We start from the raw sequence: 27,758 nt of genomic DNA, 5'->3' as shown, positions 1-27,758 counted from the left end.
CCCTGACCTCCAGTGTTAGCCAAGCAGGCTCACACGCACACACGAACACGCACGCACCCTTCACGTCTCATTTCAAGAGAACAAAAAAGCTATTGTAAGGCATTAGCTCTGTTTATATTGGTCCTAGAAGGACAAACTGAATGAGAACAGTGTCCCAAATATGCAAATTCCCAAATACTGCATGTTTACCACCACTAGACTTAACTGGAATTGTCTTAGTTCACTTTATAACATGTCATTGGCAACTAGGCAATTTCAGTAATAGTGTCTGCTTTGACCATTCTCTTTTTATTGGATTCATACAGGAATTGAAGTTTGTCAGAATGTTATTCTCTGGGACTAACGACTTAGATACCGTGAATAAATTTGGCCCATTTTGAGTGACAGTGGAGAAAAGCAGGTAGTTTGTGCCTTGCCACAGCAGTGAAGAGAATCGTATTCGATTACGAGTGTCCCAGATCAGGTCCAAAATGGATGACATTAGCTTTATGAAAATAACATAAAACATACCACTAATTTAATATATATATATATATCAGAAGACACTTGCATTCAGCTTCTCCTTATAATGTCAAAGAGTGCCTGCAGAAAAGCAAATCCTAGTACAGAAAGGAAAAAAAAATTTTTTTTTTCTTTTGCAGGGTTGGTTCAGTCCTGGCCAAGTCTTTGTGTTAGATGAGTACTGTGCCCGTTATGGTGTGAGAGGCTGTCACAGACATCTCTGCTACCTTACAGAACTGATGGAACATTCAGAAAATGGTGCTGTCATTGACCCAACCCTGCTCCATTACAGCTTTGCATTCTGCGCCTCTCATGTGCATGGCAACAGGTATTTTTACTTGCAAACACACAGTGAAATGGGTAGGGTTGACTTGGAAAGAGAGAAAAATGTGCTTTGCCACTATCACCTAGTAACAGATTTTAAATAGCAAACACTTCTTGCAAGAGGTGGGGGAAAACCCACAAAGGAAAAGTGTACATCAGTATGCTGTTGGTTTAGGTTAGCTGCACTTTATGTTTCTTTTTGCCGTTAAAGCCACTTGAAAGAGAAAGGGAGAGAATATCTATGAGATTAGAAGTTGCCTTTTAGTTCTTAGGTACCACCTAGTACTAGGGGCTGCACAGCTTAAGTGTCCTCTGTGTTTCTATTGTTATGCATATGTGTGTCTGGGTAAGGCTTGCTGGCGGGTGTGCGTGTGCCTGATGATTCTTGCTTTTCCACTGTGGAATAAGCTTTCATTGATCAAGCAAGATAAACAGGGAGGTTTATGTGGAATCTTCTCTTAGCCCCTTCCCTAATCTATACTTTATTTTATTTTATTTTTAATTTTACTTATGAATTGGTTACAGAGAAGGGGAGCACAAGCAGGGGGAGCAGCAGGCAGAGGGAGAAGCAGGCTCCCCGCCGAGCAAGGAGCCCCCTCAGTCCGTGCTTTAGGAACAAGTGTCCCTTTTTAGTGTTTTGAGCCAAAGAGGTAAAAAATCGTCTAATGCAGCCCCCACAATCATGTGCCTCTAAGCTTAAAATCTCTCCATGTTTTAATGCCTCTCTTCTCTTAATCCTGTTCCCAGGGAATATTTTCTGGGGTTCCTCCCACAAAAGAGGAACCCTTTCTCCCATCCCCCTTTTAATTTGTTTCAATCATTATTCCTTCTCTCTCTCTCTCTCTCTCTCTCTCTCTCTCTGTATTTCCTTTCTTTCCACAACCCTGTGTAAGCTTTTACTAGCCTCACAACATAACAGAGTGGTCAAGGAACTCTGAAGTCAGATTACCAGGGTTCAAAGTAATACGAATTCATCGTGTAAGGTGTAGGGCAAGCTTCATACTCTAGTCTTGTCTGAACTACCCTATCGGTAAGGAAGATAAAACATGGCATCTCTCTCAGAATCCATGAATCATGATGGGAATCAAATGCATGAATGTTTATCAAGCACTTCGAACAGTGCCCAGCACATGAATAGTCAAAACAAGTTAACTGGTAGTTCCCATTGTCTTAAGTATTGTCAAGCTGCCAACCTACCTTTCCATTGGTCTCTTTTATCTTCCCCCACCAAATTTCGCTCTCCATTCCTCTCATTGGGCTTCTGGCTCCTGGCTTGCCAAGAAGGCTTCTTTTTTTTTTTTTTTTTTTTTTAAAGATTTTATTTATTTATTTGACAGAGAGAGATCACAAGCAGGCAGAGAGGCAGGCAGAGAGAGAGGAGGAAGCAGGCTCCCTGCTGAGCAGAGAGCCCGATGCGGGGCTCGATCCCAGGACCCTGAGATCATGACCTGAGCCGAAGGCAGCGGCTTAACCCACTGAGCCACACAGGCGCCCCGCCAAGAAGGCTTCTTGAAATAGATTGAGTAAGGACCTGGTCCTGTAGCCTCTTCTCCAGCTTCGCCCTCCTTACTCCTGTTGAAAAGCTGATGCTGCAGACTTTCTGAGGGCTTGTGCTGCTTGAGACGCTGCTCATCTTCCCTGAAGCAGGACTGTCTCCTCTTGGCTCCCTTCTTATTTATTTTTGCCCTTCTCTTTGCTAATAACTTTTTTCCTCCAGACCCCCAAGTGCAGTATAGTTCTTTTCTCACATGTGTTCTTGAACTTGCGCTGTTCTGAGGATTTTTCTACCTCACAGAAAAATTGTACTCCAGTGATCTTGCTCCTTTCCACAGCTTCGGTGACCTGTCTTTATACAGATAATTCCAAACCAATTACTCTCCTAAACTGTAGGTCTCTATCAACAATTGACAGCTTGAATGGTCTGGCACTTTCAACCCTCTGGGTATAAAATGAAGTCCATCCTCTTGGGGCATCTGGGTGGCTCAGTGGTTAAGCATCTGACTCTTGATTTTTGGCTCAGGTCATGATCTTAGGGTCTTGGGGATTGAGCCCCATATCGGGCTCAGTGCACAGTCAGTTTAGGATTCTCTCTCTCCTCTCCCCTTGCCCCTCTTCCCCTCTCTAAAATAAATAAATGTTGATTAAAAAATTAAGTCCATCATCTCACTAAACTGGCTCCTGTACCTCTTTTAGCTCGTAGCAGGGTGCCTGGCAAAAAGTAACACTCTTGGCACAGAATAGGTGTTCAATAAACATTCGATTGATGAATGAACAACTGCATTAGTTAATGTTGATATCACGTCCATTCGTGGCCTATTCATTTTGCATTCATCTTTTTCTTTTATCTCCTAGACCCAGTCTGTTGCCCGTGCCAATGTTCTGCCTTCGTAGCACCCCTCGAGTTAGACTTTATCACTTCCATCGCGCTATCCAAATTCGAGCCTTCTTTTTCTTCTTGCTTATTGATCTTTGTATATCTCTCTACTACTTTTTCTCCCTACAGCAGTCTAGCAATCAGCTTCAGAATTACAGATTAACTTCTATTATACTCCTTTTAGAAAACTTCAGTGATTCTTGTTTGATTATGAAATTAAAGATAAGTTCCAAGCTACAGAATGAGGGCTTTCTCAACGTCGTTCTTGTCCCATCTTCCCGGACTTCTCTCCAAGTATCCCTCCCCAAATAATCTTTACCCCAGGCAACTCATTTATTCTCCACGTAATGTTTCTCTTTTTCCAAGTGTGTGATAGTCTGATATCATAAAACCCCTTGAAGAGGACTTCTGTTATTGCAAACACAAAATACCTTTTATCTGTAGTTTCCTTATAAACTTTCTCATGTAAACCTACATGCTAAATCCACACACACTCCCCTGCTTCTATCCCACAGGGTCCTATCTTGAAAGCAAAAACTGGTTCTCATCACCTGTTACGCTCTGTAGGACATACCATATTGCCTTGCATGTTTTGGCCACAATAAGTATTTGTTGAATTGAAGTCATCATTGTTGCCACTTCTCATCCCACAGTAAAATAAAACCAATCCTAATCTCAGGATGTGTTCAAGGTTTTACCTCAGTAAAAGGTTCAGGGTTTTACCTCGGGTTTTACCTCAGTTCAGGATTTTAACTGAGCCTTACTTGGGAATTAGGGAGAAGTTGTAGATCATAGTCCCGTTTCCCCAAAGTAAACCATCTCCACTCCACAAACTTTACTGGGGGGGAGGGAGCAGTAAGGGAGTGGCAAGAACAGGGGACAGTTGGGATGGCTGATCGACAACCAACCTGGGTGGTTTTTTTTACTCAACCAGTTTCTTAGCTCCTGACCAGTGGATGACTTCCCCCTGACCAGTGGATATCAAAAGATAGGTCTATCAATGTTAGGCAGGACTCGGAAATGCAAGAGGATAAAAAGATGGCAGTGAAACAGACATACCCTAAGAATTTAGTGTGATCAGATGATTTTAGTCATTAACACTAAAAGGGATAATTAAATTGAAAACATTAAGTAGGAAATTCAGCTTATGCTTCCCCAAAACGTGTGTGTTTGAGACACATTTTAATGGAAAGTTACTGAGGCACCTGGAAACTGCTGCTTCGGAGGCAGCATGATTTGAATCTATAGGTTGCCATAGTTACTTTTATTCTATAAAACTATTGTTTTTTTTTTTATAATGGTACACTGTAAAGTGTAATTTCAAGTGTGTTTATATGTTCATGTATGTATTATACCTAATATTACACATTAAATCCATTTTCTAGGTTAAAATGTGTACATTCTTTGGAGTCGCTGGGTGCTGGTAAACAAATTTGAGTCAGTATGGGATTCAACGTTTAGATGACACGTAGATTCAGGAAAAAAGGAGAAATGCCGGTCTTAGGGAAATTTCAACCTCAGTTTAAGGTAGAAGTTATCTAAGATAAACTGAAGGGTAACATGTTTCCTGTCATCTTCAGAGTCTAACAGATATCGCTCAGAAATGTCATGCTGTCACAGTAAAAGAATCAAAAAGAGACAAAAGATCCCTACTTGAATCTGACTCTAAAATCTGCAAGGTGACCTAGGCTGGGCAAATCACTTAACCTTTCTGAACCTCCAAGGTTCATATGTAGAAGGGGCGATACTGACATAGAGAGTATGTATATAGAGAATTATACTCTGTGAGTACTGATTAGTTCCTATTCCAACACGCTTGCCTTTGCCACCCAGCCACGGGGAGGTACGTTGTGAGATGGGAAAACCAGGAAAAGTAGGTAGAGCTGTAACACCTCATGCCAAGTGCAAATACTGTGGCGCATACGTAATTAGAACTCTTCAGTTTTTTGCTGATAGAATGTTCGGGTTTTTGCAACTTGGCCTCGGGAACGTAAGCTTCTCTTCCCCAGGTCTGCGGTGTCTGCTGTTCACAGAGACTTTTGTTGAAAATACCGTCCGCATCAAGTCTGACTTTTCCGCAGTCCCTGCAACGTCTCTCTTTAGGATCATTTTTATGTCTGTCGAGACACACATGCAGAGCACCGTTTGGCTCATTACCTGAGCTACCTCTGTCGAAAATTCAAAGGGAGAAAGGATTGCCTTTTGTTCCCGACTGAAGTGAAGGACAGCGGTGCTGTCTGGGCGGCGACGTCTCCGGGAGCACATTCTATTACACGGCTCCGAGCTCTCCCGGGGCTCCCTGCCGCCGCGTCTCCCGTGAATAGCTCTCGGAGCGTCTCAGCGACGAAAGAAGAGAGTTCAACAGAAAAGGTCTGGCTGGTGCTCAGACTGAGAAGAGAGAGGAAAAGAAAGGCAAAAAGCAAAAAGCGAGTCAAGGACAGACGCAGACACATTCCCGCAGGAGGACAGCCGCACGCGCCCGTGAATAGCACAGCCACTCCCTGGGCGAGCGCGCCCCTGAGGACCCACAGCAGCGAGAAAAGGGCCTTTCGGAGACAATGAACCGCAGGGCAAAGTTCTAGGTCGATGTGTGCGGTTATACATCCTGGTTTCGCTCGTCGGGCGGAGGGCGAGGGAGCTAAAGCAGCAGCACAGAATGGCTGGGACGTCCCCGCCGACTGTCGGGTGTGGATGCGGCGCCCAGGCGAAGGCAGGCCGGGCCCAGGACTGGGACAGGACTAGGGCGCATCCATAGGGTCATCCCTGCTTTCTCTGGACTCCAGCTTGTGTCACAGAGTCGTAGGTGGCCTTCACGGGATCCGTCGTGCTATGATAGGATGATGTCCCTGTCTTCACAGATGATAACATTTTCTCTTACTTATCACTGCAGAAATTGGGCCTCAACTTCCCATCTCTAGTTTTAGAGACCCGGGTGCATTTTTGAGTAAAATCATAGAGATTTGCACCAAATAGGCTCATCAAGGATTTTCCTTACTGCTTCTTTTTCCCCCCTTACCACTTGCTTCTTAATCCTAGTCTTTGATATAGGACATAGAGAAAATAAGTTAAATGTTCTATCAGTTGTGAATCTGGAGACTCACTTCTGGGACAGGTGGGCAGCCAGATCCACTGCTGTGAGCAAGGGCTGTTTTCCTGTAATGGGGCCTGTTAAACAGGCTTCATCTGCCAGGCGCAAAGGTGGAAAGGGCAGTGGTCACTGAGTACCTTTTCAGTATACCCTGAGGCTGCTTTCTGGATTCTGTCAGAACCTATAGAGCAACCTCAAATCTGCCTCAGTGAAGCTTGCCTAGCAATAACATCTGTCCCCACTGAACCTGGAGTTCAGTACTGGAGTAAAGGAACTGTGCCTTTCAAAACAAGACAGACAGAAGCAGAAAGTGAGCGGTAGGCGGAGATACTGAGTGTGTTGCCAGTAGCACTGAGCCAGGAGTCAGAACATCTGTCTTCCTGTCCTGGTTCTCCCGTTAGGAGCTATTTCATTTTGAGCAGTTGGTCCAATCTGAGCCTCAGTTTCCCATCTGTTCATTATGAATAGTTACATCAATGCTGCATAACTCATGTTGCTGGAAGACCCTGTGGGCCTAATGGGACAGTGGCAAAGACATGGCCAAAAACAGGAGTCAAGAAGGCCGTCATCCAAGGTAGGTCAGTCACTAGACTGCAACCCGAGGACTGCTTATGAAGGTCACTAGTCGTTTGCCTCTTTTTTCCCTGCATACCATTCATTCGCAGCATGAAGCTCAGGATTTTTCTAAAATAATACATAAAAGAGCCCACTGGATTTACCACGGGAGGGTACATCCTTGAGAAAGAGGCAAGGCAAAGGGTTTTTTCGATATGTGTTAGAATTCAGATCAGGTTACCAACAGAAACAAGAATGACCCCTCAGTGTAGCTTTACTTAAGCATTTAGAGCCTTCTTAGGCTGGAATTAGGTGTGAAGAAGTTTGGAGTCTTCAGTTGGGTCTCCATGTGATTTTCTAATGTATTAAAGTTTTTTTTTTAATGTTTAATTTTTTATTTTTTATAAACATATATTTTTATCCCCAGGGGTACAGGTCTGTGAATCGCCATAATGTATTAAAGTTTTAAGAATGTATTATGTAATGCTGTTACATAAAAAGCTATCTAGTGAGTGCTGTGAAGTGTGTAAACCTGGCGATTCACAGACCTGTACCCCTGGGGCTGATAATACATTATATGTTCATAAAAAACTAAAAAAATTTATAAAAAGCAACCTTGCACATCCATACCACTTACTGTTATCAGTCAGTTTAGGGTTTTTAGATCCATGTTGATACACAAAATTGGCCAGTCATTTCCCTTTCTCATACTCCTCCCACCTAGGCTATCATAGCAATATAAAATGAGTTTGGAGAGTTTTCTAGCTTGCTCTGGATAAGTGTCAAATGACCAATTTTTTAAATATTTACCAGTAACTCATCTTTAAAACCATCTGGCCTTTGACCCTTATATGTGGAAAGATTTTTACCTATTGCATTAGTTGATTTTGTGGTTAAAGAACTGTATAAGCTTTCCGTTTATCTCTTGAGCAAGTTTTCTAGGGTTATGGCTTTCCAGGAAATAGTGCATTTTACCTAAGTTTTCAAATGCGTTGATATTAATTTCACATTGTTCTCTTTGTAGTTTTTGCTCTACCTACTTTTTGCACATTCTAATATTGTTTATTTTTACCTTCTCTTTTTCCTCCCAATTCATCTTGCCAGAAGTTTGTAAACTTTATTCGTCTTGTCAATGATGTAACTTCCGGCTTCGTTAAACTAGACTGCTCCTTCTCCTTTTCATTAAATTTTTTTTTTAAATCAACTTTTTAGAATAATTTTAGATTTACAGAAAATTTGTGAGGATACTACAGGGAATTTCTGAATTGGTTTCCTCTAATGTTACCATCCTATATTAGCATGGTGTATTTATCAAGACTTAAGAAGCCAACATTGGCATGTTACTGTTAACCACTGGTTCTTATCTGGATTTCACAGTCCATTTTTTTTTTTTAAGATTTTATTTATTTGACAGAGAGAGACACAGTGAGAGAGGGAACACAAGCAAGGGGAGTGGGAGAGGGAGAAGCAGGCTTCCCGCTGAACAGGGAGCCCGATGTGGGGTTCGATCCCAGGACCCTGGGATCATGACCTGAGCCCGAGGCAGAGGCTTAACCCACTGAGCCACCCAGGCACCCCCATTTTTTTTAATCGATGTCCTTTTTTTCTATTCCAAGGTCCAACTCAGGATGCCATTCATATTGCATTCAGTTGTCATGTTTCCTCTGATCTGTGGCCGTTCCTCAGTCTTGTTTTTCCACGACCTTGTTAGTTTGGGAGAGTTTTGGTCAAGTATCATGTCAGACATCCCTCAATTTGGGTTTGTGTGACATTTTCGTGGTTAGACTGAGGTGATGGGGTTTTGTTTTGTTTTTTTAAAGATCTTATTTATTTGACAGAGAGAGATCAGAAGTAGGCAGAGCAGCAGGCAGAGAGAGAAGGGGAAGCAGGCTTCCCGCTGAACAGGGAGCCCGATGTGGGGTTCGATCCCAGGACCCTGGGATCACGACCTGAGCCGGAGGCAGAGGCTTAACCCACTGAGCCACCCAGGTACCCCAAGGTGATGGGTTTTTGAAGAAATGAAATGCTCTCTCCCCTCATCCTGTCAGGGAGTACGTGATATCCATAGGACACCACTGGTCATGTTAGCCAAGGTAATATATGCCAGGTTTCTCCACTGTAAAGTTAGTATTTTGCTTTCTGTATATTTTTTTGCAAGTAAGTTACTAGGTCCCACTCACACTCAAGTGGCATTAAATGACACTTCCCTGAGGGAGGACCAGTTACATACTTTATTTGGAATTCTTCTGCAAGGAAAATTGTTCTCTATTTAATCAACCATTTGTTTATATCAGTCTGGATTCATCTGTAGTTATTTGGTACTTTGCGTTATAATCTGATGCTGCTTTATTTTGTTGCTCAAAGCGTTCCAGCTTGAGCCATTGAGATCTCTTTTAGACTGACTCCCTGTGATGTGCCCCATCCTTTTTTTTTTTTTTTTTTTTTTTAACTTTAAAGCACCTGTTACTTTCTGGTACTAAAACATGCTTCAGACTCCACTTGTATTTTCCTTGACTGGTGAGTGGAAAGCTGTTGGTATCGTGGTGGTTTCTTCTTTCTACTTAGGCCAATTTTTACTTTGGATATTTTGAGATTATTTATTAGGTACATTCAAGTTTTAAATTGTTAAATCTTCTTGGTCAATGGAAATTATTATTATTTGATGGCCCTTTTCATAAATAACAATGCGTTTTGCATTCAAGTTTACTTAGGTGGTTATTAACGTAACCTTTTCGTGGATATTTGTCTGATATGTTTATTCATACTTTTAGCCATTCTGTATTCTTGTGTTTTAGTGTACCTTATAAATAACAAGCTAGATTCTGGTTTAATTTTCCATTATGACAAATTCTGTTTTTTAATCCACTTAACACATTTACAATTAGCACTGTGTTGATGTGATTAAATTCATTTCTACCATTTTATTTTGGCCTTTCTTTTTTTGACTCATGTTTGTAAGCTTTTTGTTTTTTGTTTTTAAAGATTTTATTTATTTATTTGACAGACAGAGATCACAAGTAGGCAGAGAGGCAGGCAGAGAGAAAGGGGGAAGCAGGCTCCCTGCTGAGCAGAGAGCCCGATGCGGGGCTCGATCCCAGGACCCTGGGATCATGACCTGAGCCGAAGTCAGAGGCTTTAACCCACTGAGCCACCCAGGCGCCCTGCTTTTTGTTTTTTCTTGCCTTCTTATTTCATCCAGGATCTTCTATTTCCACCCTCAATATTTTACATTTTCCAACATTAAGATTTTACTGTGCATATTCTTAAATTTTTAAGCTTTATGCGAATCAACAAATTTCCTATCCTTCTAAAGAGTGAAGAGACCTTGGAACACTTTGCTCCAGACATGCCCTTCCTTGCTCACAGACTGATTTTGTCTGGTATTTTAGTTGTATCCTTGTTTTTTTTTTTTTCTGTTTTCAAATGCGTGCCCAGTACCTGCTTAGATTTAGAAATGATTTTCCTTTTTCCTTAAAATATATTCTTTGGGGGGCGCCTGGGTGGCTCATTGGGTTAAAGCCTCTGCCTTCGGCTCGGGTCATGATCCCAGAGTCCTGGGATCGAGCCCCGCATTGGGCTCTCTGCTCAGCGGGGAAACTGCTTCCTCCTCTCTCTCTCTGCCTGCCTCCCTGCCTACTTGTGGTCTCTTTCTGTCAAGTAAATAAATAAAATCTTTAAAAATATATATATATATACATATATATATATATATATATATTCATATTCTTTGGAATTTCCTATAATGAATACTCAATACTCAATACTTGCTTAGATTTAGAAATTATTTTCCTTTTTTTCCTTAAAATATATACCTGCGGATTTCCTATCATAGAGCCCCTATAGATAGTGAATTTTTATTTGGAATTGTGCTTGTTTCATCCACATTTTATAAAGAAAATTTTGCTAGGCGTACAGTTGTGGATTGACAGTTACTTTCTCTCAGCACTTTGAAGGTAGTGCTCCGTTTTCTTGTGGCTTCCTGTGTTTACCGGGGAGAAGGCCGTTCACAGTGGATTGCCGTTCTTTTGAGGGGGATTTGTCTTTGCTCTCCAGATAGTTTCGAGATTATTTTGTGCTTTAGTGCTTTGCGAGTTCGCTGTAACATAGCTACATGTGCATTTCTTTTCATGGATTCTGCTTGGGATTCCTGTGGATTTCTGGCCCATGTGCCCTTCTGTTGAGTAAGTGTGGATTTCTTTGAACTTACTCTGATGTGCATGTGAAGATCCACGTTTGCCATCATCCTGGAATATTGTCATCTCTTTAAATACTGTTTCTCCTCTAACCCCACTCTTTTCTACAATTCCAAATGTCATATATGAGGCGTTTTATCTTCTGTATCTCTCTTACTGTCTGTAATACAAATTCTGCTTATTTTTCCAGCTCCATTCTATGTTATATTTTCAGTTCTCTCTTCTAGTCGAACTTGGCAAAGTTTTTTTATATAAAGGGCCAGGTAGTAAACACAATAAATCTTTTTTTTTTTAAGATTTTATTTATTATTTGACACACAGAGAGATCACAAGTAGGCAGAGAGGCAGGCAGAGAGAGGGGTGAACCAGGCTTCCTGCTGAGCAGAGAGAGCAACGTGGGGCTCGATCCCAGGACCCTGAGATCATGACCTGAGCCCAAGGCAGACGCTTTAACCCACTGAGCCACCCAGGCGCCCCCACGATAACTCTTTTGGGCTTTGTGAGCTGTATGGTCTCTGCTACAATTGTTCAACTCTGTGTTTTAGTTCAAAAAGAGCCATGAGCAATATGTAAGTGAATGACTGTGGCTTGTGTTCTAAATCAAATTTTATTCGTAAAAACAGGTGGTGGGCTATAGTTTGCCAACTCTTTCTCTACTTTATTCTCTTTGTAGCTATAACATCTACTTTTCAAACCACATATTGCTAATTTCAATTACTGATGTTTTAGTTCTGGAAATACTATTGGGTTCTTTTTAAAACCCATCAGATTGGGGCACCTGGGTGGCTCAGTGGGTTAAGCCACTGCCTTCGGCTCGGGTCGTGATCTCAGGGTCCTGGGATCGAGCCCCGCATCGGGCTCTCTGCTCAGCATGGAGCCTGCTTCCTCCTCTCTCTCTGCCTGCCTCTCTGCCTGCTTGTGATCTCTGTCTGTCAAATAAGTATATAAAATCTTAAAAAAAATTAAAAAATAAAAAAAATAAAATAAAACCCATCAGATTATTTCTGAACATCTCTGATTCTTGGTTTTTATCCTTCCCCCCCTTTTTCCTTAAGCCTTTTATAAATTCTGATCAATTTTAATAACTAAATTTCCTAGGTATTTGTCTTGTTTTCCCTGACATTTTTGCCACGGTCGGTCACTGTTTTCTTACTCAGCTAAGCATTTGTTTGTTGTTGTTGTTTTAGTAAGCACATGTACTTGAAATTTATGAGAATTCTGCAAGGCCAGTTTTTTGTTTTGTTTTGTTTTTTTAAAGATTTTTATTTATTTATTTGACAGACAGAAATCACAAGTAGGCAGAGAGGCAGGCAGAGAGAGAGGAGGAAGCAGTCTCCCTGCGGAGCAGAGAACCCGATGTGGGACTCGATCCCAGGACCCTGGGATCATGACCTGAGCTGAAGGCAGAGGCTTTAACCCACTGAGCCACCCAGGCACCCCTGCAAGGCCTGTTTTGAGAATACTTTCTTTTAAAGAGGATTTGCTCTTTTATTTGGTGATGGAGGTGTTGCTGGAGCTACATTATTTTCTTATCTTGGTGATTTCTTGATTGCACTGGTAGTACCCAGTTTAACGAGGCCAGGCGTATGGTGCATATTCTCAGGAAAGACTCCTTCACTCACTCTTTAGATGTTGTAGAAACAGACAGATTTTCTTGGGGGTTCCCCATTACAAGAATATTGACCTTTTCTGGACCATCCTTTAATGGATCCTACAGCCCATTTACGGGTCCCAGTTTTTGTAGGAATATCAGGTTCAGCAGGCTGTGAGGTTGCTGACCCAGTGGTGCATTCTCTTAAACATAGCTGTAAAGCCTCTTGGTTCCCACATATTCCCCCAAGGCAGCCTTGGTGTTCACATTCATCCCTACTTTGGTTTCAGTTTCTGGTTCATTTTCATTTTCCTGGCCTTGGGAGAATTTTTTTGACTCTCTTATAAGCTTAGCACAACATTTAACTGTATGCTTATTATAACTTACACCGTAGGTGTTTTGTAGTGAAAAGGGATTTTGGGGATATCCAGTCAATCTATACTCGGAGCAGAAGTCACATGATGAAATTTGCATTTTGAAAAAGAAATCTTTAAAAAAAAAAAAAAAAGAAAGAAAGAAATCTTTGAACCTCTCTCTGGAGAACCTGTTGGCGCACTTTCCATAGCCTCAGGTCCCACCTGATTCACTGCTGCTTGTCTAGCACATCTCAACTTCAGTACCATTCCCCAACTGACTCCTTCCCTGGAAAGTCGTACTACCTCACAGCTTTGTACTTTTGCCCTTCTTCAGTGTAACTGTACATTATAGTCTGATTCTTCTTATTTATGCCTTTCCCTATTATAAACTCTGTTAGGGCAGGAGACATTTCTCTTGTGCTTGTAGTATCCCCAGGACTAGGTAAGTACTCAGTAGATATCTGGTAAGTAAGGAAATGAATGATGTGGAACCATTGGTTTACAGATTTTATGGGTGAAATGTTGGGGCCCTTGGTAGGTAGAGTTTACAATTAAATAATGTTCTTAATCAAGTGCAATGATTTTTATAACCCATGGAAAGACCCTGGGTAAACTAGAAATTGTATGATTTTACCGCAGAGAAGTTAGTAGATTAAGACAATGAAATACACTTTTTATGTATAAAATTGAAAATGATAAAACATGATAAAAACTGCTGTTGGTGAGGTTGCAGGGAAATTATTCATTTCATGCACATGGGTCACAGTGCAAACTGATAAGTACTTTCTTAAAAAGCAATTTCGTAGTATCTATCAGATGTTGAGAATACCACTACATTTGCCCTAGCCTGGGCTGCCGTAACAAAATTCCATCAACTGGGTGACTTAAACAGTAGGAATGTATCTTCTTTCAGTTCTGGAGAGTTGAAGTCAGAGATCATGGTGCCGACACGGTCCGGTCCTGGGAGAGGCTCTTCTCCTGGCTTCCAGATGACTGCCTTATCCTTGTGTCATAAGGCCACCAATCCTATCAGATTCATGCCCCATACTTAATGACTGACCTTCTTTGAACCTTAATTCCCTCATAAATGCCTCATCTCCAAATACAGTAATATTGGGGGATAGGACTTTAATGTATGAATTTTCATTCAGGGTGCACACAGTTCAGTCCACAGCACCACTTAAACTAACAATATACTTTTAGATATTTACCCCAAGAGGGCACTTGGGGAGGCTCAGTCAGTTAAGTGCCTGCCTTCAGCTCAGTCATGATCCCAGGGTCCTAGGATCGAGCCCCACATTGGGCGGTTCCCCCTGCTTGTTCTTATTCTCTCTCTCTCTGTAAGACAAATAAATAAAATCCTTTAAAAAAAAAAAAAGGGAATTTACTCCAATGAAACAGTAAGAGATGGTTTAAAAAAATTATAGTGTAAGATTATATATCTGTAAGAAGATAAGTATATTATGTACTCTGTATATGGTAGGAAGAAATACAGGGTGAAAGTCTAAATTCTAATGGAATATTAGATTAATAAATTCTGGTACATGATAAAATGAAGTATGCATCCATTAAAAAGCATATATTAGGATATTTGAATAATGTGAGATGTTGATACTTCATTAAAAGGATAAAAAAATTAAAAGAATCAAATTGAAAATCAGTTAAAACATATGATTAGGTTTTGTAGAATGAAAACTGGAATTATATTTACAAAAAAATATTACCTATTATGATTGGGACATTTAAAGAAATTTTTAATTAAAGGTCTATATGTATGTAATTTAGGAGAGCAATTCAGAAAAACACAAAGATAAAAACTAAAAACTGGTTTATTAAAAATAATATTAGGTATGGGGTGAAGATGACCTATCAGAGAAGTATTACCAATCTCAATACCCTTTATTTTTATCTAAAAATCACCTCAATATTCTATTTCTCTTGAATTCTAGAATGATGTGTGATAATGAATTTAGTTTGATTCCAGGAAAAGCCAGTTATCAAACACCTTGATTACTGTCCATGACCTGTCTTCCGTCAGTAACTTAAACACAAAAACTGAGTCACAAGATCTCATATCTTCAAAAAGTCCAATTACTGCATTTTTTAAAGAAGTATCTTTTTTTTTTTACAACCACCAAAGAAAATAGACTACAATAGGAAATACATATAAGAATTAGGAGGAAGGAGTGCTTAGAAACAAAACAGGAATTTAAAATTTTATTTGCAAAATATTTTCTCAAAGAAAATGTTGTTTCTAGCTTAATACTATATGGGTCAAATTAACTTCTTCTGGATAAGTAAAATTTCAAGGAAAATGAAAGGACACTGATTTTGTGACCAATACATGACCATCCAAATGAAGTACCATTTTGTTTGTAACAGTAAGAAATGTTCTAGGTTAGGGAACAGAAATATGAGGCTGTTGTTTCTGCTTCCTCTTCCCATAATTTCTTATTCTCGTGCTGTGTCTTCCTCTCCTTGTTATTCTATTCACAAATGGGTATTGGTGGGAAAGACATGAAGTGCAAAGTGACTTTTACCTGCTGCGCTGTGGGCAGAATTGACAGTTCAGAAATGCTACTCCCTATGTGTCTGTCCCCTTCTCACTTTGTCTAGAGGAAGTGAAGATGTCCTACATTCCTCCTGGGAGAGGGCACATGAAAAGAAGCCTCTAAGAAACTCAAAGGACCATGAACTTGGTCCTCTGCCCTGTCTCTATGTGTAAAATAGCTTTTATTGCAAGCCTCCAAAGTGCCAGGACAGGGGGTCGCACCCGATGCACTGGGGAGTCAGGGGGTCTATGGAGTGGTGAAGGAAATCGGACTCATCAGTTTACCAGACTTTTCTATACAGTGTTCACTCCTGGGGTATTATTCAACCCACAGGCTTCCTGAGCACTCTGTTCCAGGCAACACACAGACTCCCTAGAGATTATAAAATCAAGGACACTTTTTTATCCCTCACGTATCTAGAGGTGGGTCTAGCTGATAAAATGATTGAGAAAATAACCAGAAAGTATGGTACAGTTTTCATGAAGTAATAAAACAGATGGCTTGTCAGCACTAAATGATGCTTTTTAAGTGGGAATTGTGGAGAGATTCCATGATTAAATAATTTTGAAAAGTGATATTAAGCAGATTTCTTTACTCTCAGACTTCTCAAGCTCTTTAATATACACCTTGCTTCCATTATGGCCCTCCAGCAAGGTCTTGTAATGTTCAGAACATCCTTGGGCTTTCTAACCCTTTCTCTTTTTTTGGAGAATGTTTCAGGACAATTGTTTTTTTAAAACCTGTTGGCAGCCGGATGAAATGGATATTAAAATTTGTTCTTCTTGGTCTTTATGGGCTTCTGAAAGGTTATATTATACTGGAAAAAAAGACCATAAAATGTGCGAACTGTAAACTGTTCAAGAGAAGTAGAGCTCTGGGGTTAGTCCATCTTTAAATATTTAAGCAGGTTCCGCCATTGATGTTTACTCTTCCGCTCAAATGCCCGACTCTGCAACCCAGTTTCACACTCTTTTCCTCTTAGGTCTTTCTCAAAATGTAATGATTGTTCCCTTCATAGAAACTAATTTCTTATCAGAAACACCTCAAAAGCCGTGAGAGATAGAAGATGGAGAAGAGGATACAGTTTCTCTCTCTTGTTCCTGAGTAGTCTTTCAAGAAGAGCCTTCTCAATTTAAAGCTTATATTGTACTGTTTACAGAAGGAGTTGATAGTGATGACAAGATGTCCAGTATACAGAATGGATTCTGTTTGTTTTTAAACGCCTACTCTCCCAGATTGATAAATAACACAAGTTCAAAAATCCATCGTGAGATCCCTTAGTTCATGCAGGGATTTAGTGAAATTAATTTGTATAGGCCTTAATATGTATAAGAACTATTATTGGACAAATCTGCCTTTCAGAAAAAGATTTTGTGTGTGTGTGTGTGTGTGTGTGCACCTATGTGTGCCTACATGTAATACTTTCTCTAGAAGCAGATTGAGACCCATAGGCAGATAGAAGAGACGGTTGGTAAGCATCAGTGGCAGAATTTCCATTGGGTATGAATTCTTTTTTTTAAGAATCAAGTATAATTAATGTAGACCTAAATATATTTGCTGTCCCTTTGCTTATTATGTAACACCAGAAGGAAGTTCTATATCATTACTTGTTTTTATCTATAATTAAAAGAATGCATCTACCTTTAAACTGTATTTTATAATTTGCTCTTAAACTTTCATGGAAAACTTCCTACTAAAATCATGTGATTTTAAATAACTACAGGCCCCAGGAAAAAAATGAAAAATTTAAATCTCAATACATGAAAATGCCCTTTTTTTGCATCAGAACAACTGATGCAAAAACTGCTATTTATCAGTCTTAGAATTAAGCTTAAAAACTGCTATTTATCAGTCTTAGAATTAAGCTCCAATTAGCATTAAATCAGAAAATTGGCCTTTTACCTTAGAATTTTCAATAACCATATATTTTTTTAAAGATTTTATTTATTTGACAGACAGATCACAAGTAGGCAGAGAGGCAGGCAGAGAGAAAAGGGGAAGCAGGCTCCCTGCTGAGCAGAGAGCCTGATGCGGGGCTCGATCCCAGAACCCTGAGATCATGACCTGAGCCGAAGGCAGAGGCTTAACCTACTGAGCCACCCAGGTGCTGCCAATAACCATATTTTAATATTGTCTTTTTATCAGTATCAAAGAGGCATTAGTTACTTTACTTTTATTATCTCAGGGGAAAAATTCTATCCTTGATATTTAAAGCAAATGATTTCATTAATAATTAAAATGTCAGGTAAATACTAAAAATTTTCTGTTAAATATAAAAACAGCTAACTTTTGTCAGAGATCTTTTTACCCAGACTACTTAACTATAATTCCTGTACTGTTTGCTTTTCAAAAAATTTCCTGTTTTACCTACTGTTATATGATTTAAAACATTCCAATTAATTTATGCCCTATTAATACTAATAAGCAATAATATTTGTGATACTACTCATTCATGAGTTTTTACTATCTGCTATAGCTGGTATTTTTATATTTGGTGTATCATTTATTCATGTCTTTAGCATTTAATTGCCATTTAGCATCAATCTGCCAGCTACTGTTTGGTACCAGGGGTGCAGCACAAAGGAGGCAAACAATAAACAGATCTATCACATGTGGGGTGATGACACATTGTGTACAATAACCAGCAACAAAGCATGTTAAAGGAAAAGAGACCTGTGGGAATGGGAGATTACATCTTTACAGCAGGTGGTTAGAGATAATCTCACTAATCCTGAGTCATGTGGGTAGAGATGAGAAGGCAGTGAGCAAGCTCTATGTGCCTCAGAAAATACCATCCCAGGCAGTGGGAGCAGCATGTGCAAAGGCCCTGAGGCAGAGGATGTGTCCTGTGTTTAAGGAAAAGCTAGGAGGCCAGAATGGCTAGAGGGAAGGGACCTGCTATGAAGGGTAAGACGATCAGGGTGTGTACAGGGTGAGGCGGAGGTCCTACAAGGTCTTGCAGATAGTTCCAAGAATGTTCAGTTTTGGAATGAGTATTAGAATTACAAGGTATGGCTTAGGCTTGGAATAAGCCCACTGTAGTGTGTTGCTGTTACTCTGACACAGAAAAGACTAGAAGAAGGAGACTAAGGAGGTTGTAACCATACTTGGGATATTTTGAAGGATACAGGTAACAGAAATTAATTTATAAGCTGAGTTTATAAAGCTATTATTTTAAATCTCTGTTACCCTGGGTCTACTAGATGGATGTTCATAAAATACAAATAGTTTAAGTTTCTCTTAAAGCTACTTTCTGCAAGTACAAATTTTAAGGACTGACCTTGTTGAGTTTTGTTTTGTTTTGTTTTGTTTTGTTTTTAATAGAATTACTGATTCAGTGGTGCCTGGATGGCTCAGTCGGTTAAGATTCTGTCTTTGGCTCAGGTCATGATCCCAGGGTCCTGGGATTGAGCCCCACATTGCACTCCTTGCTCAGCAGTAGCCTGCCTCTCCCTTACTTTCTGCTTGATGCTCTGCCTACTTGTGCTCTCTCTCTCTCAAATAAATCTTAAAAAAAAAAAAAAGAATTACTGATTCAGTGTCATTTATCTTAAATTTTATAGCTATTTAAGCCCTCTGCCTTATATAAGTAATATAGAAAATGTCTGATATAAGTATATTTAAAATATTACACATTGCTTCTCAGATTCAGTTCACATTTTTTAATAGAGGTGGTTTTTTCCCCCTCTTTATTACTTTCTCTGAAAGTGTTGGGGAAAGAGAATAAAACATGGGCCCTAAGAGCCCTAGATTTGGAATGCAAGAGACTTAGGTTCAAGTCCAGGCTCTGGCTCTTGTTAGCTGTGCAACTTTGGGGAAGTCACCTAACCTCTCTGAGCTTCAGCAGCTTCCTTTCTTGGATGCTGGAGAATGGTTTGCTGTGAGCATGCTGTGTCATGCATATAAAACAGCATAGTACCAGGAGCATATTTAGAACTTTGTTACTGATCATTGTTATGTAAATTTTAATAAATGACTATGATAAGGAAGATATTGATGACATAGGACATATTTGCATTTATTGGGAAGAATAATTTTAATATCTTTAAAAGATTTTATTTATTTGGCAGAGCAGGCACAAAGGTAGGGACAGAGGGAGAGGGAGAAGCAGACTGCCTGCTGAGGAGGGAGCCTGACGCGGGGCTGGATCCCAGGACCCCAGGATTATGACCTGAGCTGATGAACAACTGAGCCACCCATGCGCCCTGGGAAAAATCATATTAGAAGGAGCTGTTACTTTTAGGCATGACTGCATAAAGTTGTTATTTATTCCCAATCACTTAGGTATAGATGTCCACTTCATATACCTAATAGTCAGTACATGGTCTGGTGTAGGCACTAAAAGGCATGTAAATAAGGACAGGTCCAAGATACTAACTATTGTATTCAACTTGTCAGATGTATACTTAATTTAATAATAAACTCACTAAAATGATGGCTTTTCCCTGTATACAACAGTCTTTGTCTTAGTGAAAGTTGACACAAATGATGTTCCTCTGACTGACCTTTCTCGCTTTTCATCACCTAAACCCCTGGCTCTGTTGTGTCAGGAAGGCGAGGTGCCCCAGTGAAGTTTAATATGACAGGATGACTTGCTGTATCACTGTGAATCACAATCTCCTTTGACAGTTGAAGCAAACAGTAAAATTCACTCTAATATAACCATGTGGTTATATTAGAGCAAAGCCAAAGAACCGTATCAGTCATCAGAATAATAAATAGAAGTTCTTTGCTCTTTTTCATCAAGTTTGTATAGACGTATAGAGTGAAATACCCACCCACAACTTAGTGGTGAGTTTTTATGCTACCTATATGATAACATAATGTAGCCATAGTTTGCATCTGAATGCTCAAATTCCCAAGTTAATGATGTATATAGAACTCTCCACTTGAAGTTTTGTGATCATTATTATACTTAAATTATAGTCTTGGTTTTGTTCTGTCATTTGCTCAGTGGGAATTGACTCCGAAGTAATATGTGATAAAATGCATTATATTATAAATTATTGTAATATCATAAATTTTTATCAATTATGGGGGTTAGCTCAGAGTTCATTATTTTGTAATTTATAGATCAGGTTTTCTTTTCTCCTTCCTAAAGTATTTGAAAGACCAATATTTGCCATTAGTCTTGCTGCGGTTCACATTGAAAATACATTCTGGTAGGATGTATTATTCTGACTATGAAATAAAATAATTGATGTTTCCCTATTTAGGAATGAAGTATAATTGTAAGATTTTCAAAGCATGAATTCCAGCAGCATATGAGTATCTGAAATAACATTATTTTCTCTATAATGGCAAAACAATTTTCAGACTGAAATGATGATTTGAGATGTATAAAAGGTCTTTATGTCATTATGATTCAGATATAACTTTAAAATTAATTGCTTTTATCCTAATTGACTAGTTGCAAGCATCAAAGATATACATGCATACACACACATGTTTATATATAGATGAAAAAAAGAGTGGGAGCACCAAATAAAAATCTTCCGGGGAAAGTTATACCAAGCATTCATTTTTCTTTATTTTTCATAATCATTTCTACCTATTTTACCCATAATATTAAAAATTAGTTAAAATTATAATACATAAGTCTTTGGGAACTAAAATGCAATCTTTAGAAAAATAAGCTAATAGAGGAGGAAGTGATTGGTGTTAATTATCAAATGCAAAAGATTCATTTCATTGAAATAGACACTTTTGGAATATGAGATTAATAGGTCTTTCTCATTGCATTAACAAACTTATAGTTCATGTGTTAAAAACTTTTGATGACTGTTATACAACCTGGTACTTAAACTGATACAGAATAAATTCTAAATCCATTATTAGAAATATTTTATTCTTTTAATCCTGACCTTAGTAAGAGAAGATTTCTGTTCGGTCTTCATAACTACCTCTGAAAACCCTTGTAAAACTTGCCTTGATTGCATAGGGATATTTGGCTGAGCACAAGCTCCAGAAATATAGCTCATCTGTGTTCTCTGTAAGCTTTTATTCAGCTATTTGTTTTGAATTATAAACCCCCACATTTAAACGAAAAAAATAATGCAGTAAATCACCAAATGCATTCAAATTTTCTGTGTTTTTTACACTTAGAATGAAATCTCTTGCTTCACGTTAGCTTAATTTTTATTTGGAAGAAAAGTAGTTAAAACATTTTAGTTTGCATTCAGTATGCTTTTATAATATTTTTTTTTATAAAGATTTTATTTATTTATTTGACAGACAGTGATCACAAGTAGGCAGAGAGGCAGGCAGAGAGAGAGGAAGGGAAGCAGGCTCCAGCAGGACCCTGGGATCATGACCTGAGCCGAAGGCAGCGGCTTTAACCCACTGAGCCACCCAGGCACCCCTGCTTTTATAATATTTTCATCCATAGAATATTTATTCAATTTGTCAAATGTTTGGTACCACATAAAATACTTTTCACTACCATTCTCAAGGACTAGTCATTGTTTTCAGTAGATCTGGAAAATATTTATTGTAATCCTTTACCTTGAAAGCTGTCTAAAACAGAATAATTCTATTCCATTCGTTCCAGGTCAAAATATGAAGCAAATGGCCACAGATACCTCCTTTAAATAAATTTCCATTATAGGGGCAAGTAATATGTATTCTGTGGACCAATATGCATTTTCCTTCATTATTCTTCAGAGAAATAGAGATATAAAGATAAATGCATATTTAAATATATATAAATAAAGATATATAAAGATATAAAATATATGAAAGCCAACATTCTATCAGTATAAATTACTGATTGTGATTTTTGTTTTCCAGGCCTGATGGAATTGGAACTGTTTCAATGGAAGAAAAAGAGAGATTTGAGGAGATAAAAGAAAGACTCTCTTCCCTTTTAGAAAACCAGATAAGCCATTTCAGGTATTATACTCTGTTCATTAATATTAAGTATTTGCTTTCTTCACTCAACACTCCAGTTCCCTATAGAGGTTTATTATGTCTTTCCGTGGCTACTCAAGAACTATCAGCTTCCTCTCCATCGCCTCTCAGGTAAGGTCCATATTCCTCAGTCTGTTGTCTCTTTCTAAGCCTGCCATTCAGTTTCCACCATTCATTAAGGTAGGTCCCTTACCCCTTCAATTTGTGGAATGCTTCTCTCGCTTGTGCATTTCTTATCCTTGAGTAGCCTCTTCCAGCTCTGGTGAGTAGTCCTCCCTCTCTGAGTCACCAGAGAAGGAGCTTCTTGTGTCCTATCGTCATAGTAGAGCTGTTTTTTGATCATTCTAGCAAAGACTAGAAAACCTGATGTCTTTCAGCATTTATCATCTCTACTCATCACTAGTAACTTATCACATAGTTATAATATCCATTTCTTAAGTCATTAGTAATTTAATTTACATTATTTATATGAGAACAAGGGCCATGTTGCCTGGCACATTTCCTTGCTCAAAAAAAAAAAAAAAATTAACCATTGATACTAAAAAACATATACAGAATGAAAAATCAAAATCTTGGTATTTTTTCCCCTGATTACAGGTAGCTCAATAGAACCTAATGGTTAAAAAACAGAAATATTTCTGGAGAATGCAATTCAAGACAAAGGAGACAAAGAAAGAGGGGTAGTTAAGATCCCTGAACAGAAAATCAGTGTTAAAGAGGAGGGAGTCTTCATAGTGAAAGTTAATAGAAACCCCAAGTGATGATTGAGCTTAGAAAGCAACCAGTTCTGATGAGAGCAGGTCAGAAAAATTCTTCAAGTAAATCAAATTGACAAAATACTAAGCTGTTTTAGTATATTGAGAGAGGATTTACCCACCTGGAATTGAGTTTGGAGTTCTATTAATTATATTAGTTACATTAGATTACATACATAAAAAGAGGATATTAAAAACAAAGACAAGTATTAATTATAAACAAAATAATGGCACATAAATCATAGTATACACTGTGTCTCACTTATCTAGGACATTTACATAATATAAATACTGAATTTAACGCCCCAAAATGGCATAACTGTGTTAGAAAGATAGGAAGGACAGGAATTACGTTTAGGATGGGGGAAAGTAGTCCAAAAAAGGGAAAAAAAAAAAAAGCTACATATGTCTAAGGTGGAGTAACAGGGTTATATTTACCCTCCCACCTGAAACAAACAAACTTTTTAATTTTTTTAAAATGTGGAAAAATGCTCTTAAAGCACATTAAACATAAGACAATGAATAAAAGTGATTCTTGAGAAATGAAAAATAAATGACTCATTGTCTCTGCTTGGCACCACAAGAGTGCTTCTGGGCCATGGCTCAGGGAGGAGAATCCTAGTGGACCCCTGCCTTGACAAGACAGAGATGGGTGTCCAGGGAAGGCAGCCAGAGTTTGCAGGTCAAACTTCTAAAGAAAAGAGAGGAGAGACCTGCAGGTATTTGCTGAGGGTCCCCCTGGAGTCTTCAACTCAGTATTGATTTAAGCATGTATGTATGGAAAATAAAGTCAGACAAATAATCCTTTCACTCTGCGGTAGGATTACAGGAGATAATCCCCAAAGCTAAGAGGAGTACCAGTTTCTACCACCCAGAGTGGAAAGCTTCTAAGTCATGGATAGAGGGTCAAATACTCAAGAAAATTTTTCCTCAGTAATAGAAAAAATTTAACCCTATTTTTATCTCTCCTAATGAGGATTAAAATCAAGTTTCAAATAAATCAAACTGTTTTAACTGCATTCCAGAACAAAGCTCAAGAATAAAGGAATACAAAAGTACTGAGTCACCAATAATGTAAAATAATAATGCCTAGCATCCAGTCAAAAATTTCTAGGCATACAAAGAAATGGTAAAATATGACCAATAAAGAGAATGAAAACAGCCAAATTTGGAAGTGACACAGAAGATAGAATTAGTAAACAATAGTATTAAAAGAATTCTTACCGAATGTATGTTCAACCTGTTAAGGGCATCTGTGAAAAACCTGCAACTTCATACTTAACAGTGAAAGATTGAATGCTTTTCACCTAAGATCAAGAGCAAGGCAAGGATATCTGCTCAAAAATCAGTAATCAAGGTTGTGTGGTATGGACAGTTCAGAAATTGACTCCCACATATACTGTCAATTGATTTTCAAAGATAAACCAAGATAGTTTGCAAAGTACACTTTTTTTTCGATAAATGGTGCTAGAACTATTAAATAGCCAAATGCAAAATACTGACCTGGCCCCATACCTCATACCTGATTAAAAAGTTAACTCAAAATGGATAGATCTAGGAAACAGAAAATCTCTTTGCTCTTATACTAAGCAAAGATTATTCAGAACACCAAAATCATGATTCATAAATGGAACAGTGTTACCTTGAACTTTATCAATATTAAGTACGTGTGATCTTCTAAAGACATTGATGTGGGAATAAAGAGACCCATCTCAGAATGGGAAAAAGTATTTGCACAATAGATACCCCCCCAAAAAACTTTTATCTGGAATATTTAAGTATCTCTTAAAAATTAGTAAGAAAAAGAAGAACCCAATAAAAAATTGTTTCTGATACTTCACCAAAGACACATGGTGACAAGGCATATGAAAAGGTGCTCAACATTCTTATTCTTTAGGGAAATATGAACTAAAACACAATGCAGTACTACTACATTATTAGTACAACTAAAATTAGAAAAATAATTACCATCCAGTAAATGTTGGCATGGATGTGAAGCTGGAAATCTGCATATACTCTTGATAGCAGTATAGAAGTGTACAACCCCCTGTATAAGGTAGTTTGCAGGTTTTTAAAAATTCAAACACCGAACATATGACCCAGCCATTCCACTTGTAGGTATTCTCCAAGGGAAATGCAAGCATATGTCCACGCAAAGACACTTCATATGAACGTTCATACCAGCATTATTCATCAGAGCCAGAATATGAAAACAAGCCAGATGGCCATCAACAAGGAAAAGATAAGCAGTGTATTCCCATACTTCTGAGCAATAAAAATGAATGAATGGTTGATAGCATGAATGAATATCAAAATATACTGAGAGAAATTAGAAGCAAAGAAACACGTGCTATAATATCCCTCTTCCATAAAATTATAGGAAATACAAACAATCCAAATACAAAGTAAATCCATGCTTGCTTGGGCTCATGGGATGGGGAGGAAACATTTGGGTGTCATGAATATGTATATTAAACTGATTGTGGTAATGGTTCCACAGGTGTATACCTATGTCAAAACTTATCAATTGCGTATTTTAAATATGTGCAGTTATATGTCATTTATACCTCTGAGTCTAACTTCCATAGTGGGAAGTTAGTAGAAGAATATATAAAACTGAAAAATCGAGAATTAGAAATATTAGCATGTAGGTTAGGAATATAATGTTTAAATACAGAAAGAAACAGCTTAAAGTAAAAGACTTTTGTTTTTCTGGAGAAATTACTTGGGGGGTGGGGTGGAAATGACATAAAGGACTTCTGTTTTTCATAATAAGGCTTTAGAAGAAGTTTCCTTTCAGGTTTGTACATAAATAATTTTGATTAAAAAATACTGTATATTAAAATGATAAAGGAAAAAAAGTTTAATTGTGAGACACGTCTATGCAGGCTCATCTATCTGTAATCAACTTACTAATGGGAATCAAGACGATTTTAATTTATTCAGATTAGATATTAAGAGTGGTTGAATTTTATTTGATGGTTGAGTATTTTCCACTTTGCTTTGTTATTGCAGAGCTGTCAAAGTGGTAAAAACCTAAAATATTTATCCTGAAAGCAGAACAAAACTATTCCTTTCTTTTAAAACTCGTTTTGTAAAGATTAATTAGGCTTCTGTGCAGTTATTTTCTGTACTTTATTGATTCAGGATTACTTGTACTCTGTAAATGTGTTGAATTATTTACACATCATGAGCAGCTAATGCTAATTCAGAACATACCCAGTGGGACCTCAGAGCCCTGAAATGCTAAATGTAATCTGGGGATCAGTAACATTCCATTCATAAAATGTGTCACCCACAGGTTAATGGAAATAAACAATAGGAAAGACAATGGGTGGATTATGCAAATACACTGAAAAGATTTAAGCAGGGGGAGGGGACTATAAGAACCCAATTTGTGTTTTAGTTAAACGTGGATTAAGGTTTATGGTATTCAAAATGATGAAAGCTACTTTGCTAATGCTCCAAAAAGCAACACTGCACAGGAAAAAAAAAACTATCAAAAATAAATTGGTTGTTGCTTTTGTGCATCATAGAAGAGAGGAGGAAGAGAATGCATTGAAGTAAGAGTTAGTTGAAGGAAATTTTTAACAGCAAATGAAATAAATAGATTTCTCAAGAAAAATTTGACTAGACTTATGATTTTTTTGTGATTATCTGACACTAATAAAAGTTCTATAAAATCAAAACCCTGTCCTAATATGGATTTAACAACTGCTTTGTGAAAAATGCCTCTTTAATCAGTGTTTAAAATTTGCTGCTATAAAAGAAATTGAATTTAAAATATATGTGCTTTAAAAAATGTATGTGTTTTTAGGGAAACCTGTTCAGATTGCCTTGTGGAAAAAAAAATAATTTCATTGTGAGTTACGTCTTAGAAGATGTGTTTACCAAGCCCCTGAATAATGGCAAAGGACATGGAAATACATAAACTTCAAGTTACTGGTTTGGAGATTTCTAGTCCAGAGCCAAGTAGCAGCCCCAGGACAGCTCAGCCTCCAGCAGACCTTGATCTTGAGGCTGGGAGTGGTGGTTGGGGAGGAGGTGCTTTACAGAGCCTGATTCAAGAGAGCGAGCAGCTCTAGCAGGAAGAAGAGGCCCTGACATTCTCTGCTTTTTAAGTGGAAAGTGACCTGAACAGGGACCCGTGTAAAGAGCAATAAATCTGTTACCACCATGTGTCAGCTAACTTCCGAGGAGCCCACTCACTCGTCCAGCCTCTGACCCTGATTTCAGAACGCTGGCGTGACCTGCCCTCTGGTTGTTGGTGTCTATTAGGAATGCATGACAGTAGAAAGACTGATGATGACCATCTCTGCTGGCAAGTGGCGGAGCTCTGGAAAGTTGGTGTTTTGTGTGGAGAGTTAGCTACTGGTGTTATAGGCAGGTGTCAGGAGGGAGCTGGAATGTGTTTTGCACTAGCAGTTATGTCTATGGGGTGTGTGTCCATCTCAAGCCACACATAAACACAGGAGGAAATGGGGGAGAAATCCTTTCTTTTAGCATAAGGCTTGAATAACAGCAAACCTTATGAAGATTTTAGGAAATGTATTTTAATTA

At 38.5% G+C, this 27,758-nt stretch overlaps 1 protein-coding gene across 19 annotated transcripts in view; it reads left to right on the top strand.

Annotated features, from left to right (window-relative positions):
* Positions 1–27,758, top strand: part of CADPS2 (calcium dependent secretion activator 2) — a 536,067-nt gene that overhangs the window by 390,165 nt on the left and 118,144 nt on the right. For all 19 annotated transcript variants that reach the window (XM_047694444.1, XM_047694449.1, XM_047694446.1 and 16 more), the window contains 2 exons: positions 642–829; positions 22,324–22,425. In XM_047694444.1, coding sequence (XP_047550400.1) covers positions 642–829; positions 22,324–22,425 — 290 coding nt within the window. The remainder of the gene's footprint in view (positions 1–641; positions 830–22,323; positions 22,426–27,758) is intronic.

The sequence above is a fragment of the Lutra lutra genome, chromosome 11 (assembly GCF_902655055.1).
Source record: "Lutra lutra chromosome 11, mLutLut1.2, whole genome shotgun sequence".
NCBI classification, from domain to species: domain Eukaryota; kingdom Metazoa; phylum Chordata; class Mammalia; order Carnivora; family Mustelidae; genus Lutra; species Lutra lutra.
Note: the sequence above shows the minus strand (reverse complement) of the source record. Positions and strands in the feature narration are given on the sequence as shown.